At 41.7% G+C, this 19842-nt stretch overlaps 1 protein-coding gene across 1 annotated transcript; it reads right to left on the bottom strand.

The window, feature by feature from the left end:
• Positions 1-474: 474 nt before the first annotated feature.
• On the bottom strand, positions 475-18602 carry LOC143356710 (uncharacterized). Its single transcript, XM_076792619.1, has 5 exons — positions 18538-18602; positions 2227-2432; positions 1943-2154; positions 974-1074; positions 475-888 (listed from the first exon to the last, which is right to left on the bottom strand). The coding sequence occupies exons 2-5, from the start codon at positions 2420-2422 to the stop codon at positions 708-710; spliced, it is 690 nt and encodes a 229-aa protein (XP_076648734.1). The 5' UTR covers positions 2423-2432; positions 18538-18602; the 3' UTR covers positions 475-707.
• Positions 18603-19842: the final 1240 nt, after the last annotated feature.

The raw sequence follows: 19842 nt of genomic DNA, 5'->3' as shown, positions 1-19842 counted from the left end.
CTTTGCTCGGTGGACACACAATGTGAGAGTACTCTCGAGAGAAATTCTCAAATGCACACGTACCTTAATATGGAGTTTCTGCAATTAAAATTATAGTAATTTCTAGTGAAGAATTTTCACGTTTGGAATGTTTAATTATAATAGAAAAATTGTATAAAATCTTATTCCACATCCTCTGGCTTCGGAGGCGTTTTTCATCAATTTTTAGGTATTTTTTTCAGAAGAACTGTTAAACTTTTTGTGTTAGGATTTTGCACAATAATTTGTGAGTATTCGGAGTACCTAGGTTATTTTTTCAAGCAAAAGTAATAAAACTTACACGAGTTATTTTTTCATAGAGTATGTCGTGATTCTGAACCGAAATAAATTAGAAATCCCGATTATTTACAAAATGGCATTGTGAGAATGATCATTTCCTGCATTCTTTCTTACGAAACATAACAAGAAGATTCTTTATTGTTCATATCTTCAAATATTAAAACTATACTACAATTTCTACCGCTAATTTTTCTAAGAAGGTAAAAATATAAATTTGATTATTATATAGTACACTGCATATTAAAAAAATACTTTGATTGCAGACTATTGAACTGAGGAAACACTTCTTATGCACTATTCAGTTCGTGAATATTAAATTTGGAATTTTTCGAAGACGCGAACAGAATTTGGTATCGCGTTAAGTAGTTTTGCGAATTTAGCAGGAAACTTTAGGGATTAAATGTTTGACGGAGTGCTTCGGTCATGCATACTAAATATGCCATCATCATGTAATCATTGATTGTTCGTTGTATAGTCCATCCTTGATAGAATCCTTCCGGAGTTAATGCCCAGTTTGCTACAAGGTAAGGATACGTGGCTACTAAAGCGTAATTGTTGGCTACTAAATATCTGAAACAATTATTAATTAATTTCACCAATTTTATATGTATATTAAACGACAGATCATTGCATAAGTGAGGAAAGTTATAATTACGCGAAATGTCCACTAACAATCACCTCGATAAGGATAGTGTTTCTGAACATGTACACAATCCTTCCAGGAGAAATGCTGTACAATTGTTGAGCATCATCTTCCTGAAACAAACAAGAAAAAATACGTCTTAATTTTTTCTGATATTTATTAACGCTAAATTTACTACTGCCAGTCAAATGATCAGTGACAAATGACATTTTTTATTTTACAATTATTGTAAGTAGTAGATAAGTAGATATCTTTCTGAATGCCTTTAATGCAATTTTTCGGAACAGAGCATTGTTTTATTATTTATTGTACGAGTCGTTCGGAGAATTCTGAAAATCATCCAGTCACCGTTATCAAAATCTACACGCTACAAATCATCTAGAAGGCTTGCTACACGTTTTTTGCCGTGAAAATTTGCATGCACAACCTTGCGTGTTAATTAATCATTTCATAATATTTAGAATCTGGCGATATATTGAATGACCTTTAGTAACCCATGTGTCCTGTGACATTGAACTATTTCTAGAAAATACTCGACCGAACATTTTCTTTACAAGACATAGTTTTCATTTTGAAATCTTTGACATACTTCAACGTAGAACACAATATTTGTTACGTCATCTGATATGCAGTATTGGCTTTCTAAATATTCGCAAATTGATTCCTCGAGCCTTTAGATCAATATTACAAGGGACTCTGTTTAATCCAGTTCAAAATTCAAGAATTTAAAAATTGTTGGTATCGCACTAATAGTTATTGTACATAATATAGTGTAATATAATTGCATTATATAAATATAGGTAATAAACATAGCGTTAACAATGTTAACTTTCGTAAAAATGCACAAATTGAGTTGGACAATTAATGGCAATGGTTAAGAATGGAATTTTTATTGGAATTTTTCGAGAAAATTTTCGGCGAATTTCAACACCACTAATTACAATAGGGCTTAGGTATTCAATACATTAAAAAATTTAATACTTGTGGTTGTGGTGACAATGTCCAGAAGAATTTAATCATTTCAGCAGTCGATAAACCGGTTATAATGCAAGCACCAAGAACAGTGCGTTTATGATGACAATATAAAGAACATATTAAACTGGTCACACTGAGAGTGCCGATAATCTCGTCCAACAAATTACATTTTTCTTTGTTCATCTCCTCTTCAAGCTCTATGATCACTGGATCAAAAGCTGGGAAGAAAAAGTTGGTACATGCGTTGTGGTTTTATATAAAAAATCAGAATTTTGTTGTCTTTTACTCACCGTATTCTTTAAAAAATAGTTTATACATAAGAGCGAAAAGAGACCGTGCACCGATCATCGCAATACCAGTACATGCGCACACAAAATGCGGAAGAAGTTTATGGTATTCATTATACGAGTGCTTTATCAAAGTATAGATGCAGGATTCGCAAGTTAGCAACAAATACGAACAGGATAAAATGGATTCCAATATCATAGCATCGTATCTGTAAACAAATAAAAAGACACTTTTAATTTTCCGTAAATTTGTTGAATTGCAAGGAATAAGATCGTTGATTGACCGATTAGTGTACTGGGCACAGTAATTAATGCATCACTTTTATTTTACATTCTTTTACGTTGCATCTTCGATCTCCACGATCGACGTGAATACAAAGTTTAATACTACGTTTGCAATAGTATGACGTTGTTTAGTATCAATATCGATTCGTGTTGAAGTATTTTCTAATTAATTATCGATGGTTCGGATATCGAACAGAGTTCAGACGGAAATGTTTCAGCGTGATAGTTTCTGTGACAGGATGATTCGAAATAGGTTTGATAAACATGTGTTAAAAGAGTGCGACATTACTTACGAACGTCCGTGATATGACGCTATGCAAAATATATTCCTCATTGTGATTTGTATGTTGATTGTGATGTACATGGTAACAACAACGAACGATGTAACTGTTAACATTTCCGAGTGCACTGACAATAATTCGATGTACTGTAACAATATCAATAACATTGCGGCAAGAAACGCTACTGTAAGTACCAACGACTAGAAATAATTCTCGTGCATTGCCATTGACGATTTAATTCACAAATCTAACAAAAACGTTTAAGAAAATGTGCGATTAATGATCATAACCAATTGGCAATTGCTGCGAGCATCGATAACCAGTGATTTCATTGTTAGTATTACTAAGCAACATTGTGTATTATAGAATGTTAATTTTTATGCTACGGCAACAGCGATGAAATTGGAAGAGGATGTTTATTTAAAACGGAAAAGAATCGATTTGGATTTACCAGAAACTACGAATTTGTCCGCACTTTTTGACGAGTGGCGGATTAGTATGACCGTAGAAAATAATAAGATCTCATTGGGGAAGAACGTTTTTGAAAATAACACTAGGAAAATGATCCCCGAGGAGGCACGATTCTCTTTGAAGAATAGTATTCCGTCCAGAGACCACGAAGTCAGTTATCCTTATCCTTTTACAGATTATGCACATCCCCATTTCTCCTTCGATTTCCCATCCGTTCACACCTGCGACGGGACGCATCACCGGCTCGCCAGGAATCTAAAGTCGATAACAATTAATTACGAATCGAATTTAAGGCATAATCGTCGGAAATCGAAAAGAGCGAGAAGATTGTCGAATTTGTTTTTTCGGGGAAAAAAGAGAAGACCGGGTCGAAACGATTTAGTGGACCGAAGTCACGAGCAGTTCAGTCAGTGGAACAATACATTTTTACTCGCGAAACTGTTGGGGATGTCGCAGATTACGCGAAATAAAAGTGAAGCCAGTACCTCGTCAATATTTGTAAGATTTCCTCGGTCGTTGCTATCAAAGTTCATTACTGAACAAACTACTAATCAAGAAAAATGGAGAAGAAAAAGAAATATTGAGGAAACAATAAACGGAACCGAAAGTGGTATGAGCGATCGTGAATCAGAATTGACCGCATACGCGGGTGCATTTGGCATGTTCGTCACAACCCACGATCCAAATGTTGAATCGCAGTTGACTTATAACACTGAGTACATGCAAGAAATGGAAATCCTGGGGACAACTTTGAGTTGGCAAGACCAGCAAACTAGTACTGTCACACTGCCAGAATATGTTACCCAAGAAGAAGAAGAAGAAGGAAAGGTTGTTGGAATTACTGAAAATGAAATAATTACAATTACCACAGAACAAATAAATACTTTCGTACCAACTACAACAACCGAAGCACCTACGACAGAAGAAACAACTACTTTGGTACCAAGAACAACGACCGAAATACCTACGACAGAAGAAATAACTACTTCGGTGCCCACTACAACAACCGAAGCACCTACGACAGAAGAAATAACTACGGTGGTTCTAACTACAACGACCGTAGCAGCTACGATAGAAGAAACAACTACTTTGGTACCAAGTACAACAACCGTAGCACCTACGACAGAAGAAATAACTACTTCAGTGCCCACTACAACAACCGTAGCACCTACGACAGAAGAAATAACTACTTCGGCGCCAACTACAACAACCGCAGAACCTACGACAGAAGAAATAACTACTTCGGCGCCAACTACAACAACCGCAGCACCTAGGACAGAAGAAATAACTACGGTGGTTCCAACTACAACGACCGTAGCAGCTACGATAGGAGAAACAACTCCTTTGGTACCAAGTACAACAACAGAAGTACCTACGACAGAAGAAATAACTACTTTAGTGCCCACTGCGAGAACCGAAGCACCTATGACAGAAGAAATAACTACGGTGGTACCAACTACGACGACCGTAGTAGCTACAACAGAAGAAAGAACTACATCGGTGCCCACTACAACAACCCTAGCACCTACGACAGAAGAAATAACTACTTCGGCGCCAACTACAACAACCGCAGCACCCAAGACAGAAGAAATATCAACTTCAGTTTCTACGACGCCGGCTGAAACAAGAATACGTGAAACAACATTAGAAGAAACAACTACGGTGGCACCAACTACAACGACCGTAGCAGCTACAACAGAAGAAAGAACTACATCGGTGCCAACTACAACAACCGCAGCACCTACGACAGAAGAAATAACTACGGTGGTTCCAACTACAACAACCGCAGCACCTACGACAGAAGAAATAACTACGGTGGTTCCAACTACAACGACCGTAGCAGCTACGATAGGAGAAACAACTCCTTTGGTACCAAGTACAACAACAGAAGTACCTACGACAGAAGAAATAACTACTTTAGTGCCCACTGCGAGAACCGAAGCACCTATGACAGAAGAAATAACTACGGTGGTACCAACTACGACGACCGTAGTAGCTACAACAGAAGAAAGAACTACATCGGTGCCCACTACAACAACCCTAGCACCTACGACAGAAGAAATAACTACTTCGGCGCCAACTACAACAACCGCAGCACCCAAGACAGAAGAAATATCAACTTCAGTTTCTACGACGCCGGCTGAAACAAGAATACGTGAAACAACATTAGAAGAAACAACTACGGTGGCACCAACTACAACGACCGTAGCAGCTACAACAGAAGAAAGAACTACATCGGTGCCAACTACAACAACCGCAGCACCTACGACAGAAGAAATAACTACGGTGGTTCCAACTACAACAACCGCAGCACCTACGACAGAAGAAATAACTACGGTGGTTCCAACTACAACGACCGTAGCAGCTACGATAGGAGAAACAACTCCTTTGGTACCAAGTACAACAACAGAAGTACCTACGACAGAAGAAATAACTACTTTAGTGCCCACTGCGAGAACCGAAGCACCTATGACAGAAGAAATAACTACGGTGGTACCAACTACGACGACCGTAGTAGCTACAACAGAAGAAAGAACTACATCGGTGCCCACTACAACAACCCTAGCACCTACGACAGAAGAAATAACTACTTCGGCGCCAACTACAACAACCGCAGCACCCAAGACAGAAGAAATATCAACTTCAGTTTCTACGACGCCGGCTGAAACAAGAATACGTGAAACAACATTAGAAGAAACAACTACGGTGGCACCAACTACAACGACCGTAGCAGCTACAACAGAAGAAAGAACTACATCGGTGCCAACTACAACAACCGCAGCACCTACGACAGAAGAAATAACTACGGTGGTTCCAACTACAACAACCGCAGCACCTACGACAGAAGAAATAACTACGGTGGTTCCAACTACAACGACCGTAGCAGCTACGATAGGAGAAACAACTCCTTTGGTACCAAGTACAACAACAGAAGTACCTACGACAGAAGAAATAACTACTTTAGTGCCCACTGCGAGAACCGAAGCACCTATGACAGAAGAAATAACTACGGTGGTACCAACTACGACGACCGTAGTAGCTACAACAGAAGAAAGAACTACATCGGTGCCCACTACAACAACCCTAGCACCTACGACAGAAGAAATAACTACTTCGGCGCCAACTACAACAACCGCAGCACCCAAGACAGAAGAAATATCAACTTCAGTTTCTACGACGCCGGCTGAAACAAGAATACGTGAAACAACATTAGAAGAAACAACTACGGTGGCACCCACTACAACGACCGTAGCAGCTACAACAGAAGAAAGAACTACATCGGTGCCAACTACAACAACCGCAGCACCTACGACAGAAGAAATAACTACGGTGGTTCCAACTACAACGACCGTAGCAGCTACGATAGAAGAAACAACTCCTTTTGTACCAAGTACAACAACAGAAGTACCTACGACAGAAGAAATAACTACGGTGGTACCAACTACAACGACCGTAGTAGCTACGACAGAAAAAACAACTACATCGGCGCCAACTACAACAACCGCAGCACCTACGACAGAAGAAATAACTACTTTGGTGCCAACTACAACAACCACAGCACATACGACAGAAGAAATAACTACAGTGGTTCCAACTACAACGACCGTAGCAGCTACGATAGAAGAAACAACTCCTTTTGTACCAAGTACAACAACAGAAGTACCTACGACAGAAGAAATAACTACGGTGGTACCAACTACAACGACCGTAGTAGCTACGACAGAAAAAACAACTACATCGGCGCCAACTACAACAACCGCAGCACCTACGACAGAAGAAATAACTACTTTGGTGCCAACTACAACAACCACAGCACATACGACAGAAGAAATAACTACGGTGGTTCCAACTACAACGACCGTAGCAGCTACGACAGAAAAAACAACTACATCGGCGCCAACTACAACAACCGCAGCACCTACGACAGAAGAAATAACTACTTTGGTGCCAACTACAACAACCACAGCACATACGACAGAAGAAATAACTACAGTGGTTCCAACTACAACGACCGTAGCAGCTACGATAGAGGTAACAACTACTTTGGTACCAAGTACAACAACCGAAGTACCTACGACAGAAGAAATAACTACTTCAGTGCCCACTACAAAAACCGTAGCACCTACGTCAGAAGAAATAACTAGATTGGTGCCCACTTCGACAACCGTAGCCCCCAAGACAGAAGAAATATCAACTTCAGTTTCTACGACGCCGGCTGAAACAAGAATACGTGAAACAACATTAGAAGAAACAACTACGGTGGCACCCACTACAACAACCGAACCACCAACGACAGAAGAAATAACTACTTCGGTTTCTACAACGCCGTATGAAATAACAATTGGTGAAATAAGATTAGAAGAAACAACTACGGTGGTACCAACTACAACGACCGTACCAGCTACGATAGAAGAAACAACTACTTTGGTACCAAGTACAACAACCGAAGTACCTACGACAGAAGAAATAACTACTTCGGTGCCCACTGCAAGAACCGAAGCACCTACGACAGAAGAAATAACTACGGTGGTACCAACTACAACGACCGTAGCAGCTACGATAGAGGAAACAACTACTTTGGTACCAAGTACAACAACCGAAGTACCTACGACAGAAGAAATAACTACTTCAGTGCCCACTACAACAACCGTAGCACCTACGACAGAAGAAGTGACTACTTCAGTGCCCACTACAACAACCGTAGCACCTACGTCAGAAGAAATAACTACATTGGTGCCCACTTCAACAACCGTAGCCCCCAAGACAGAAGAAATATCAACTTCAGTTTCTACGACGCCGGCTGAAACAACAATTGGTGAAACAACATTAGAAGAAACAACTACGGTGGTTCCAACTACAACAACCGAACCACCTACGACAGAAGAAATAACTACTTCGGTTTCTACAACGCCGTATGAAACAACAATTGGTGACATAACATTAGAAGAAACAACTACGGTTGTACCAACTTCAACGACCGAATCATCTACGACAGAAGAAATAACTACTTCGGATTCTACAACGCCGGCTGAAACAACAATTGGTGAAACAACATTAGAAGAAACAACTACGGTGGTACCAACTACAATGACCGTACCAGCTACGACAGAAGAAATAACTACTTCGGTTTCTACAACGCCGTATGAAACAACATTAGAAGAAACAACTACGGTGGTTCCAACTACAACAACCGAACCACCTACGACAGAAGAAATAATTACTTCCGTTTCTACAACGCCGTATGAAACAACAATTGGTGAAATAACATTAGAAGAAACAACTACGGTGGTACCAACAACAACAACCGTATCACGTACGACAGGAGAAGTAACTACCTCGGTTTCTACAACGCCGTATGAAACAACAATTGGTGAAATAAAATTAGAAGAAACAACTACGGTGGTACCAACTACAACGACCGTACCAGCTACGACAGAAGAAATGACTACTTTCGTGCCAACTACGACAACCGAACCACCTACGACAGAAGAAATAACTACTTCGGTTTCTACAACGCCGTATGAAACAACAATTGGTGAAATAAAATTAGAAGAAACAACTACGGTGGTACCAACTACAACGACCGTACCAGCTACGACAGAAGAAATGACTACTTTCGTGCCAACTACAACAACCGAACCACCTACGACAGAAGAAATAACTACTTCGGCTTCTACAACGCCGTATGGAACAACAATTGGTGAAACAACATTAGAAGAAACAACTACGGTGGTTCCAACTACAACAACCGAACCACCTACGACAGAAGAAATAACTACTTCGGTTTCTACAACGCCGTATGAAACAACAATTGGTGACATAACATTAGAAGAAACAACTACGGTTGTACCAACTTCAACGACCGAATCATCTACGACAGAAGAAATAACTACTTCGGTTTCTACAACGCCGGCTGAAACAACAATTGGTGAAATAACATTAGAAGAAACAACTACGGTGGTACCAACTTCAACGACCGAATCATCTACGACAGAAGAAATAACTACTTCGGATTCTACAACGCCGGCTGAAACAACAATTGGTGAAACAACATTAGAAGAAACAACTACGGTGGTACCAACTACAATGACCGTACCAGCTACGACAGAAGAAATAACTACTTCGGTTTCTACAACGCCGTATGAAACAACATTAGAAGAAACAACTACGGTGGTTCCAACTACAACAACCGAACCACCTACGACAGAAGAAATAATTACTTCCGTTTCTACAACGCCGTATGAAACAACAATTGGTGAAATAACATTAGAAGAAACAACTACGGTGGTACCAACAACAACAACCGTATCACGTACGACAGGAGAAGTAACTACCTCGGTTTCTACAACGCCGTATGAAACAACAATTGGTGAAATAAAATTAGAAGAAACAACTACGGTGGTACCAACTACAACGACCGTACCAGCTACGACAGAAGAAATGACTACTTTCGTGCCAACTACGACAACCGAACCACCTACGACAGAAGAAATAACTACTTCGGTTTCTACAACGCCGTATGAAACAACAATTGGTGAAACAACATTAGAAGAAACAACTACGGTGGTACCAACTACAATGACCGTACCAGCTACGACAGAAGAAATGACTACTTTCGTACCAACTACAACAACCGAACCTCCTACGACAGAAGAAATAACTACTTCGGTTTCTACAACGCCGTATGAAACAACAATTGGTGAAACAACATTAGAAGAAACAACTACGGTGTTTCCAACTACAACAACCGAACCACCTACGACAGAAGAAATAATTACTTCCTTTTCTACAACGCCGTATGAAACAACAATTGGCGAAATAACATTAGAAGAAACAACTACGGTGGTACCAACAACAACAACCGTATCACGTACGACAGGAGAAGTAACTACCTCGGTTTCTACAACGCCGTATGAAACAACAATTGGTGAAATAAAATTAGAAGATACAACTACGGTGGTACCAACTACAACGACCGTACCAGCTACGACAGAAGAAATGACTACTTTCGTACCAACTACAACAACCGAACCACCTACTACAAAAGTAATAACTACTTTGGTTTCACCAACGCTGACAGAAACAACGATTCGTGCGGCGACATTAGAAGAAACAACTGCGGTGGTGTCAACTACAACAATAGTGGCATCTACGACAGAAGAAATAACTACTTTGGTTTCTGCAACGTCGCCAGAAACAACAATTTTTGAAACGATATTGGAAAAAACCACTACGGTGGTACAAATGACCACAACTGTGGCTCCGACAACAGAAGAGATAACACCTTTAACACCTTTTTCAATAACGGCCACCGAAACAGCAATTCGTGAAACTACACTGGAAGGGACAAGTACGTTGAAACCAATTACATCAATTGCGGCTTCTTCGACGGAAGAAGTGACAACTTTGGTTTCAACAACACCAACTGAAAAAATTGTTGCAGAAGACATAATTACAGCGGCGAGTACAACCATAACCACGATCGAAACATTAACGTCGGAAGTTACTACGCCTTTTTTATTAATAACAACAAAACCAACCGAAATGTCCACAACAGAAGAATCACGTACATTTATTGTACCATCAATTACAACGACCGCAATACCAACAACAGAAGAAATGACTACATCTACTATACCCAAAATAACAATAACCGAAATTCCTACAAGTGAAGAAACTACTGTATCTATTACAGCAGTGCTAACAACAACTGAAATTCCCACAACAGAGGAAACCACTACACTAACAATGACTGAAGTATCTACAACTGAAGAATCGACTACAACTGTTGTACTAATAACTACAACGCCCGTAATGCCAACAACGGAAAGAACGACTACACCTATTAGACCAGCAACAACAACCACCGAAATGCCTACAACTGAACAAACTACTGTACCTGTTACAACAGTGCTAACAACAGCTGAAGTTCCCACAACAGAGGAAACTTCTATAGTAACTACAACAACGACCGAAATGCCTACAACAAGAGGGGAAGTTACATCAACAGAAACAGAATATCCTTCTGAAACTGAGGTATTCGAAGACGTTGAATACGAAGAGGAAGAGGAAGAAGAATATGAAGAAGTAACTACTGAAAAATATCCAAAGTGGTCAGAATACGAAGAGGAAAAGACTAGTACACGTAGGTCTACTGAAACAACGAAACCAGAACCTGTAACATCCACAGTATCCAAATTCCATGAAACAACTACGGAAATGGTCGAACTAGTTCCAACTACCACAAGAATTACAATGGCTACCACAGTTACAAAGCCAGTAACTGAAGTAACAACAACTGCTACGTACCCATCAACCACTATGTGGACAACTATTGCAAGCATTACAACAGAGAGTCCCTTGTCTACTACTGAAACACCAACACCAACAACTAAATCGACATCAGAACTGACTACACAAGTCGCTACAACACAAGTTATAGTAATAACTACTGAAACACTATCTACAATTAAACTACCAGAACCAACTCAAATTAAAATAGTTACTACAGAAGCTGAGACTGTGTCTACAAGAGAGACGAGTACGACTACTATGGAAAGTGTGGTTGTAACCACGGAAATTATGACATCCACTTCTGAAATGGTAGGGTCAACAACCGGGACTTCAACTGCAGTGCCAGAATTATTCACGACCACTGAAACGCCAGAATCAACAACGTCTTTGACTACAGTTTCAGAATTATTGACAACTACTGAAATACCAAAGTTGACAACGGAAGCTTTGACTACAGTGACGGAAGCACCAGTGACTACTGAAACTTCAGAGTCAATGACGGTGTCTATGACTACAGTTTCAGAATTATCGACAACTACGGAGATGCCAAAGTTGACAACGGAAGCTTTGACTACAGTTACAGAATCACCAATAACTACTGAAACTGAAAGTACTGTAACTATTATTACTACTGAAATCATCGTAACTACCACGGAGGTTCCAAGCCCTATTACTGAAACACTAGGATTCACAACGGAGACGTCAACTGAATCTACAGAAATATTAACAGTCAGTGTTACTGCAGGAACTACTGGGTTTACAGAGACAAAAAGTACAACTATTTCTACTAGTGTAAGTATGGCACTGACTACGGAAATTCTGACTGTTACTAGTGAATCAGCAGAACTCACAACTGTGTCTTCTGAAACATCAACGGTGAGTGCTATGGTAGAGACTACTGAGACCACAGAGACAGAAGAAGCAGCAACTATTCCTACGACTGAAAGTGTGGCTCTGACTATGGGGACTCCTACTTTTACCACGGCAATACCAGTGTTTACTACAGAATCGTCAACTGAGTCTACTGAAGCATTAACGGTAAGTGTTACTTTAGAGACTACTGAGTCTACAGTGACAAAGGAAGCAGCAACTATTCCTACGTCTGAAAGTATGGCACTAACTACGGAAACTCTTACTCTTACCACCGAAGTATCAAAGTTCACAACTGTGTCGTCAAGGACAGCAGAATTGTTAACGATAAGTATTACAACAACAACAGAAATTCCTACAACTAGTATAGGAGTAACAACATTTGTGACTGAATCCTCAACTGGTACTACAAAGACGACAACAACGAGTATAACAGTAGAAACTACTAAAACGACAGAGACTACAGGGACAGAAACACCTGTAACTATTCTTACGACCGAAAGGGAGTTAGAGATTATAGAGACTCCTACAACTAGTAGTGAAATAGTAGTATTTACAACCGAGTCTTCAATTAAAACTACAGAGGAAACTATTAAAACAACGGAAACAACGGAGACTACATCGGCTATATCTACTCCTACTACTGAAAGCACAATGTTGACTACACAAACACCTACTTTTACGACCGAGGTCGTGATAACTACTGAAACTGTTGCTCTCACTAGTGAGCTACCAGAAACAACAACAGAATTTACAATTACACCAGAATCAGAAATTACATCAACGGAAACTGAATATACTGCAGAAACTGAAGAATACGAAGAAGAGGAAGAGGAAGAAGAATACGAAGAAGAAATTACTGAGAAACATGACGCATGGCTAGAATATGAAGAAACAGAAGAGACTAGTACAACTACAACAGAAACAACGAAACCAAGCCTTATAGTTTCCACCAGCGAAGTACCAGAATCCACAACTGAATCGTCAACGGCAACTGTGGGCTTGACTACAGTCAGTGTAACTATAAAAACAACAGAACGATCTGAAGTTACAAAGACAGAGGGTGTTATAACTGTTCCTACCACTGAGAGTATGGCAATAACTACCGAAACCTCTGTACTTACTACCGAAGTACCAGAACATACAACTGAGTCGTCGACTACCGAGACAACTGAATTTATAGAAACACAGAGAACTGAGACTGCACCAACAACGGAGGTTTTGCTGATAACTACAGGAACTACAGTTTCTCCTAGAGAAGTAACAGCAGTCACAACAGAATCAACCGAGGCTATGAAACCATTTACGTCGAATATAACCACACCAACGACTGGGACCACTGAGTCCACGGGAATAGAAACCACTGAGTCTCTCCCAACAACTGAGGTCCTGATAGCAACTACAGAAACTACAATATCCACGAGTGAATTGCCAGAATTAACGACTGAGTCAACTGAGAGTGTGAAACCAATTACGCCGAATGTAACCATAGCAACGACTGGGACCACTGAGTCCACAGGAATAGAAACCACTGAGTCTCTCCCAACAACTGAGGTCCTGATAGCAACTACAGAAACACCAATTTCCACGAGTGAATTGCCAGAATTAACGACTGAGTCGACTGCGAGTGTAAAACCATTCACGGCGAATGTGACCGTAGCAACGACTGAGACCACTGAGTCCATGGGAATAGAAACCACTGAGTCTCTCCCAACAACTGAGGTCCTGATAGCAACTACAGAAACACCAATTTCCACGAGTGAATTGCCAGAATTAACGACTGAGTCAACTGAGAGTGTGAAACCAATTACGCCGAATGTAACCATAGCAACGACTGGGACCACTGAGTCCACGGGAATAGAAACCACTGAGACTCTCCCAACAACTGAGGTCCTGATAGCAACTACAGAAACTCCAATTTCCACGAGTGAATTGCCAGAATTAACGACTGAGTCAACTGAGAGTGTGAAACCAATTACGCCGAATGTAACCGTAGCAACGACTGGGACCACTGAGTCCACGGGAATAGAAACCACTGAGTCTCTCCCAACAACTGAGGTGCTGATAGCAACTACAGAAACACCAATTTCCACGAGTGAATTGCCAGAATTAACGACTGAGTCGACTGCGAGTGTAAAACCATTCACGGCGAATGTGACCGTAGCAACGACTGAGACCACTGAGTCCATGGGAATAGAAACCACTGAGTCTCTCCCAACAACTGAGGTCCTGATAGCAACTACAGAAACACCAATTTCCACGAGTGAATTGCCAGAATTAACGACTGAGTCAACTGAGAGTGTGAAACCAATTACGCCGAATGTAACCGTAGCAACGACTGGGACCACTGAGTCCACGGGAATAGAAACCACTGAGTCTCTCCCAACAACTGAGGTGCTGATAGCAGCTACAGAAACACCAATTTCCACGAGTGAATTGCCAGAATTAACGACTGAGTCGACTGCGAGTGTAAAACCATTCACGGCGAATGTGACCGTAGCAACGACTGAGACCACTGAGTCCATGGGAATAGAAACCACTGAGTCTCTCCCAACAACTGAGGTCCTGATAGTAACTACAGAAACACCAATTTCCACGAGTGAATTGCCAGAATTAACGACTGAGTCAACTGAGAGTGTGAAACCAATTACGCCGAATGTAACCATAGCAACGACTGGGACCACTGAGTCCACGGGAATAGAAACCACTGAGTCTCTCCCAACAACTGAGGTCCTGATAGCAACTACAGAAACACCAATTTCCACGAGTGAATTGCCAGAATTAACGACTGAGTCAACTGAGAGTGTGAAACCAATTACGCCGAATGTAACCGTAGCAACGACTGGGACCACTGAGTCCACGGGAATAGAAACCACTGAGTCTCTCCCAACAACTGAGGTGCTGATAGCAACTACAGAAACACCAATTTCCACGAGTGAATTGCCAGAATTAACGACTGAGTCGACTGAGAGTGTGAAGCCAAGTACGCCGAATGTAACCATAGCAACGACTGGGACCACTGAGTCCACGGGAATAGAAACCACTGAGTCTCTCCCAACAACTGAGGTCCTGATAGCAACTACAGAAACTCCAATTTCCACGAGTGAATTGCCAGAATTAACGACTGAGTCGACTGAGAGTGTGATACCAAGTATGCCGAATGTAACTGTAGCAACGACTGGGACCACTGAGTCCACGGGAATAGAAACCACTGAGTCTCTCCCAACAACTGAGGTCCTGATAGCAACTACAGAAACTCCAATTTCCACGAGTGAATTGCCAGAATTAACGACTGAGTCGACTGAGAGTGTGATACCAAGTATGCCGAATGTAACTGTAGCAACGACTGGGACCACTGAGTCCACGGGAATAGAAACCACTGAGTCTCTCCCAACAACTGAGGTCCTGATAGCAACTACAGAAACACCAATTTCCACGAGTGAATTGCCAGAATTAACGACTGAGTCAACTGAGAGTGTGAAACCAATTACGCCGAATGTAACCATAGAAACGACTGGGACCATTGAGTCCACGGGAATAGAAACCACTGAGTCTCTCCCAACAACTGAGGTCCTGATAGCAACCACAGAAACTACAATATCCACGAGTGAAATACCAGAATTAACGACTGAGACGATTGAGAGTGTGAAACCATTCACGGCGAATGTGACCATAGAAAGAACTGAGACTACTGAGTCCACAGAAGCAGAAAGCACTGAGTCTCTCCCAACAACTGAGGTCCTGATAGCAACAACAGAAACTACAATATCTACGAGTGAACTACCAGAATTGACAACTGAGAGGACTGAGAGTGTAAAACCATTCACAGCGAATGTAACCATAGAAACGACTGGGACCACTGAGTCTCTCCCCACAACTGAGGTTCTTATAGCAACTACAGAAACTACAATATCTACGAGTGAATTACCGGAATTAACGACTGAGTCGACTGAGTCTATAAAACCGTTTACGGCAAATGTGACCATAGAAACGACTGAGACCACTGAGTCCACGGGAGTAGAAAGCACTGAGTCTCTCCCAACAACTGAAGTTCTTATAGCAACTACAGAAAGTATGATACCCACGAGTGAACTACCAGAATTCACAACTGAGTCGACTGAGTCTGTAAAACCGTACACGGCGAATGTGACCATAGAAACGACTGAGACCACTGAGTCCACGGGAGTAGAAAGCACTGAGTCTCTCCCAACAACTGAAGTTCTTATAGCAACCACAGAAACTATAATATCCACGAGTGAAATACCAGAATTAACGACTGAGACGATTGAGAGTGTGAAACCATTCACGGCGAATGTGACCATAGAAAGAACTGAGACTACTGAGTCAACAGAAGCAGAGAGCACTGAGTCTCTCCCAACAACTGAGGTCCTGATAGCAACTACAGAAACTCCAATTTCCACGAGTGAATTACCAGAATTCACAACTGAAAGAACTGAGAGTGTGAAACCGTTTACGGCGAATGTGACTATAGCAACGACTGGGACCACTGAATCTACAGAAACTGAGAGTACCGTGTCTATCCCGACAACCGTAGTCCTGGTAATGACTACGGGGACTCTTGTTTCCACTAGTCAATTACCAGAAACAACGGAAGAGTTTACAATGACACCAGTTCCAGAGATTACATCAACAGAGACCGAATACACTGCTGAGACTGAAGTATTCCATGAATTTGAATACGAAGAAGAAGAAGAAGAATATGAAGAAGAAACTACTGAAGGATACGCAACCTGGTCAGAATACGAAGAAGAGAGTAGTACTACTGAACCTTCGAAGACAACGAAACCAAGCTACACGGTTTCCACTAGTGAGTTACCGGAATTCACAACTGAATCGTCAACGGAAACTGTGAGGTTGGTTACTGCAAATGTAACTGTAAAATCAACAGAACGAGCTGAAGTTACAAAGACCGTTGTAGCTGTTCCTACTACTGAGAGTATGATAGTAACTACAGAAACTACTGCTCTTACTTCCGAGGTGACAGAATATACAACAGAATCATCGACTGTATCCGCAGGGCTAGTAACAGTGAATGTTACTGCGGAAACAACTGAGGTAACTAAGTCCACAGAAGCTGAGAGCACCGAGACTGTGTCCACAACAGAAACGTCAGCAACTACAGAAACTTTAGCTTCTACTAGTGAAGCCACTACTATGTCAATTAGCACTGTGGAACCATTGACAGTAAATGTAACTGCAAAGACTACTGAGTCCATAGAAACTGAGAGTACTGAGACCGTGTCAACAAGAGGAACTATAACTGCAACTACAGAAACTACAGTTTCTTCTACCGAAGAATTCACAACTGAGTCAATTGTCACTATAGAACCCTCTACAGCAAATGTAACTATAAAGACTACTGAGATTGTTTCAACAACGGAAACTATTTCTGTAACTACAGAAACTCCAGTTACCACTAGTGAAATACCAGAATTCACAACTGAGTCAATTGTCACTATAGAACCCTCCACAGCAAATGTAACTATAAAGACTTCTGAGATTGTTTCGACAACTGAAACTATTCCTGCAACTACAGAAACTCCAGTTACCACTAGTGAAATACCAGAATTCACAACTGAGTCAATTGTCACTATAGAACCCTCCACAGCAAATGTAACTGTAGAGACTACTGAGATTGTTTCAACCACGGAAACTATTCCTGTAACTACAGAAACTCCAGTTACCACTAGTGAAATACCAGAATTCACAACTGAGTCAACTGTCACTATGGAACCATTCACAGCGAATGTAACCATAGAAAGTACTGAGTCCACAGAATCTGAGAGTACTGAGATAGCCTCAACAACAGAAACCATTACCACAACTACAGAAACTCCAGTTACCATTAGTGAAGTACCAGAATTGACAACTGAGTCAATTATCACTATGGAAACAGCGAATGTAACTATAGAAACTACTGAGACTACTATCAGCACACCAGTGACAGAGTCATCGACAGAATTCACAACAGTAACTCCAGAAACAGTATCAATAAATGAGACCACAGAAACAATCGTCGAAATTATAAAAGCTACAACAGAATTTGCGTCTACTACTTCCGAAATGATTACAGCATCAACAGTCCCTATACTTTTCAACGAGACGACGGAGACGACCGCAGAAACTTCTACAGTTTCAGAGATAGCAGCAACTACTCCGTACCCGTACACAGCTCCTGAAATCACTGAGGTCCGAACAGTCGAGTATCCGCAGGAGATTAACATAACAGACGCGTTTGAGATAACAACACTGTCCCCGGAGCTGCGGACCGAAACAGAACACGAGGAGGCGACATTTATCACGGGGATTGCTGAGATTCCCGAGTACGAGGAGCTAGTTAACGTCACTGTCACTCCTTCAGCCTTCCCCAGCGGAAGTCCGTCCGTGGAATCTACGATAGCAGAACGAACAACAGAATATTTCGAGGTGAACATCACCAGACCGTTGGAGCCATTCAACGAAACTCTACCGACAACGGAGCCGATGCGAACTGTTTCACTTCCGGAGGTAACAACTCATGCGGCGATCACAGAGTCAACGTTGCCGAACGCGTCATTTACATTTGAAATCACTGGCCTCCCCGAGGGGACGTCGACGGCCACGGGAACGATAACTTTCCCATTGATTGAATTGGAGATTACAGTCCCGAACCAAACATTCATTACACCCCCTTCATTGCCACCCGTAATTACCACCGTCGCGCTACCGTCAAATGAAACGGTCGAGGAAACCGAAGAGTTCTCCACCATTTCCTACGAAGTGACCCCGTTCGTGTTGTCTGTAAACGTGACCGTGCCTGAAGAGACTGCTTCGATCACTGAATCTTCTACTTCACGACCTGAAATCACCCCAGTTCCTTTCACCTTGAACGAAACGACTGCCGAAGAGACCACTGAAGAGACACCTGTCGAAGAGTTGTCTTCTTTGCTACCCGTCGTCACCACAGTGGCTTTTACATCTCCAGCGAACGCCACAGAGGAAGTTTATCTGGAAACAGAACTGATGCCTGACGAGTATGAAGAAGAAGAAGAGGAAGAAGAAGAGTACGAGGAGAAGACGGAAACAATGTGGGAGGATTATTACGCAGAACTGTTGACGAGTACGGTGGGGCTGGAAGCGAATGTCACTGTTCCGGCTTACAACGCTACCGTGTCGACAGTTTCTTCGTGGATCGAAGAGACAGAAAGCGTTTCTAAGGAGACCGTGGAGACGACGATTAGCTTAGCTACCGAGGAGACGACGACGGGAGTGAGTGTGACGATCGGAAAGATCGAAGCAAACTCGACAGTCCCGACTTACAATGCCACGACTGCGTCCGTTTGGGCGGAAGAAACCACAGAAGAGGCGTGGACGACAGAGGGCGGAGAAGGCTTCGGCCCGACCACCGAGGTGTACA

Source organism: Halictus rubicundus, chromosome 8 (assembly GCF_050948215.1).
Source record: "Halictus rubicundus isolate RS-2024b chromosome 8, iyHalRubi1_principal, whole genome shotgun sequence".
NCBI classification, from domain to species: Eukaryota; Metazoa; Arthropoda; class Insecta; order Hymenoptera; family Halictidae; genus Halictus; species Halictus rubicundus.
The sequence above is the reverse complement of the archived record's forward strand: the minus strand, read 5'-3'. Positions and strand labels throughout refer to the sequence as shown.

Coding starts and splice junctions, on each gene's coding strand:
- LOC143356710 (XM_076792619.1), bottom strand. CDS start 2,422: ATGATATTGGAATCCATTTTATCCTGTTCGTATTTGTTGCTAACTTGC. Junction 2,155..2,226: donor ACTATTTTTTAAAGAATACG/GTGAGTAAAAGA, acceptor TTTTCTTCCCAG/CTTTTGATCCAGTGATCATA. Junction 889..973: donor ATTGTTAGTGGACATTTCGC/GTAATTATAACT, acceptor TAATTGTTTCAG/ATATTTAGTAGCCAACAATT.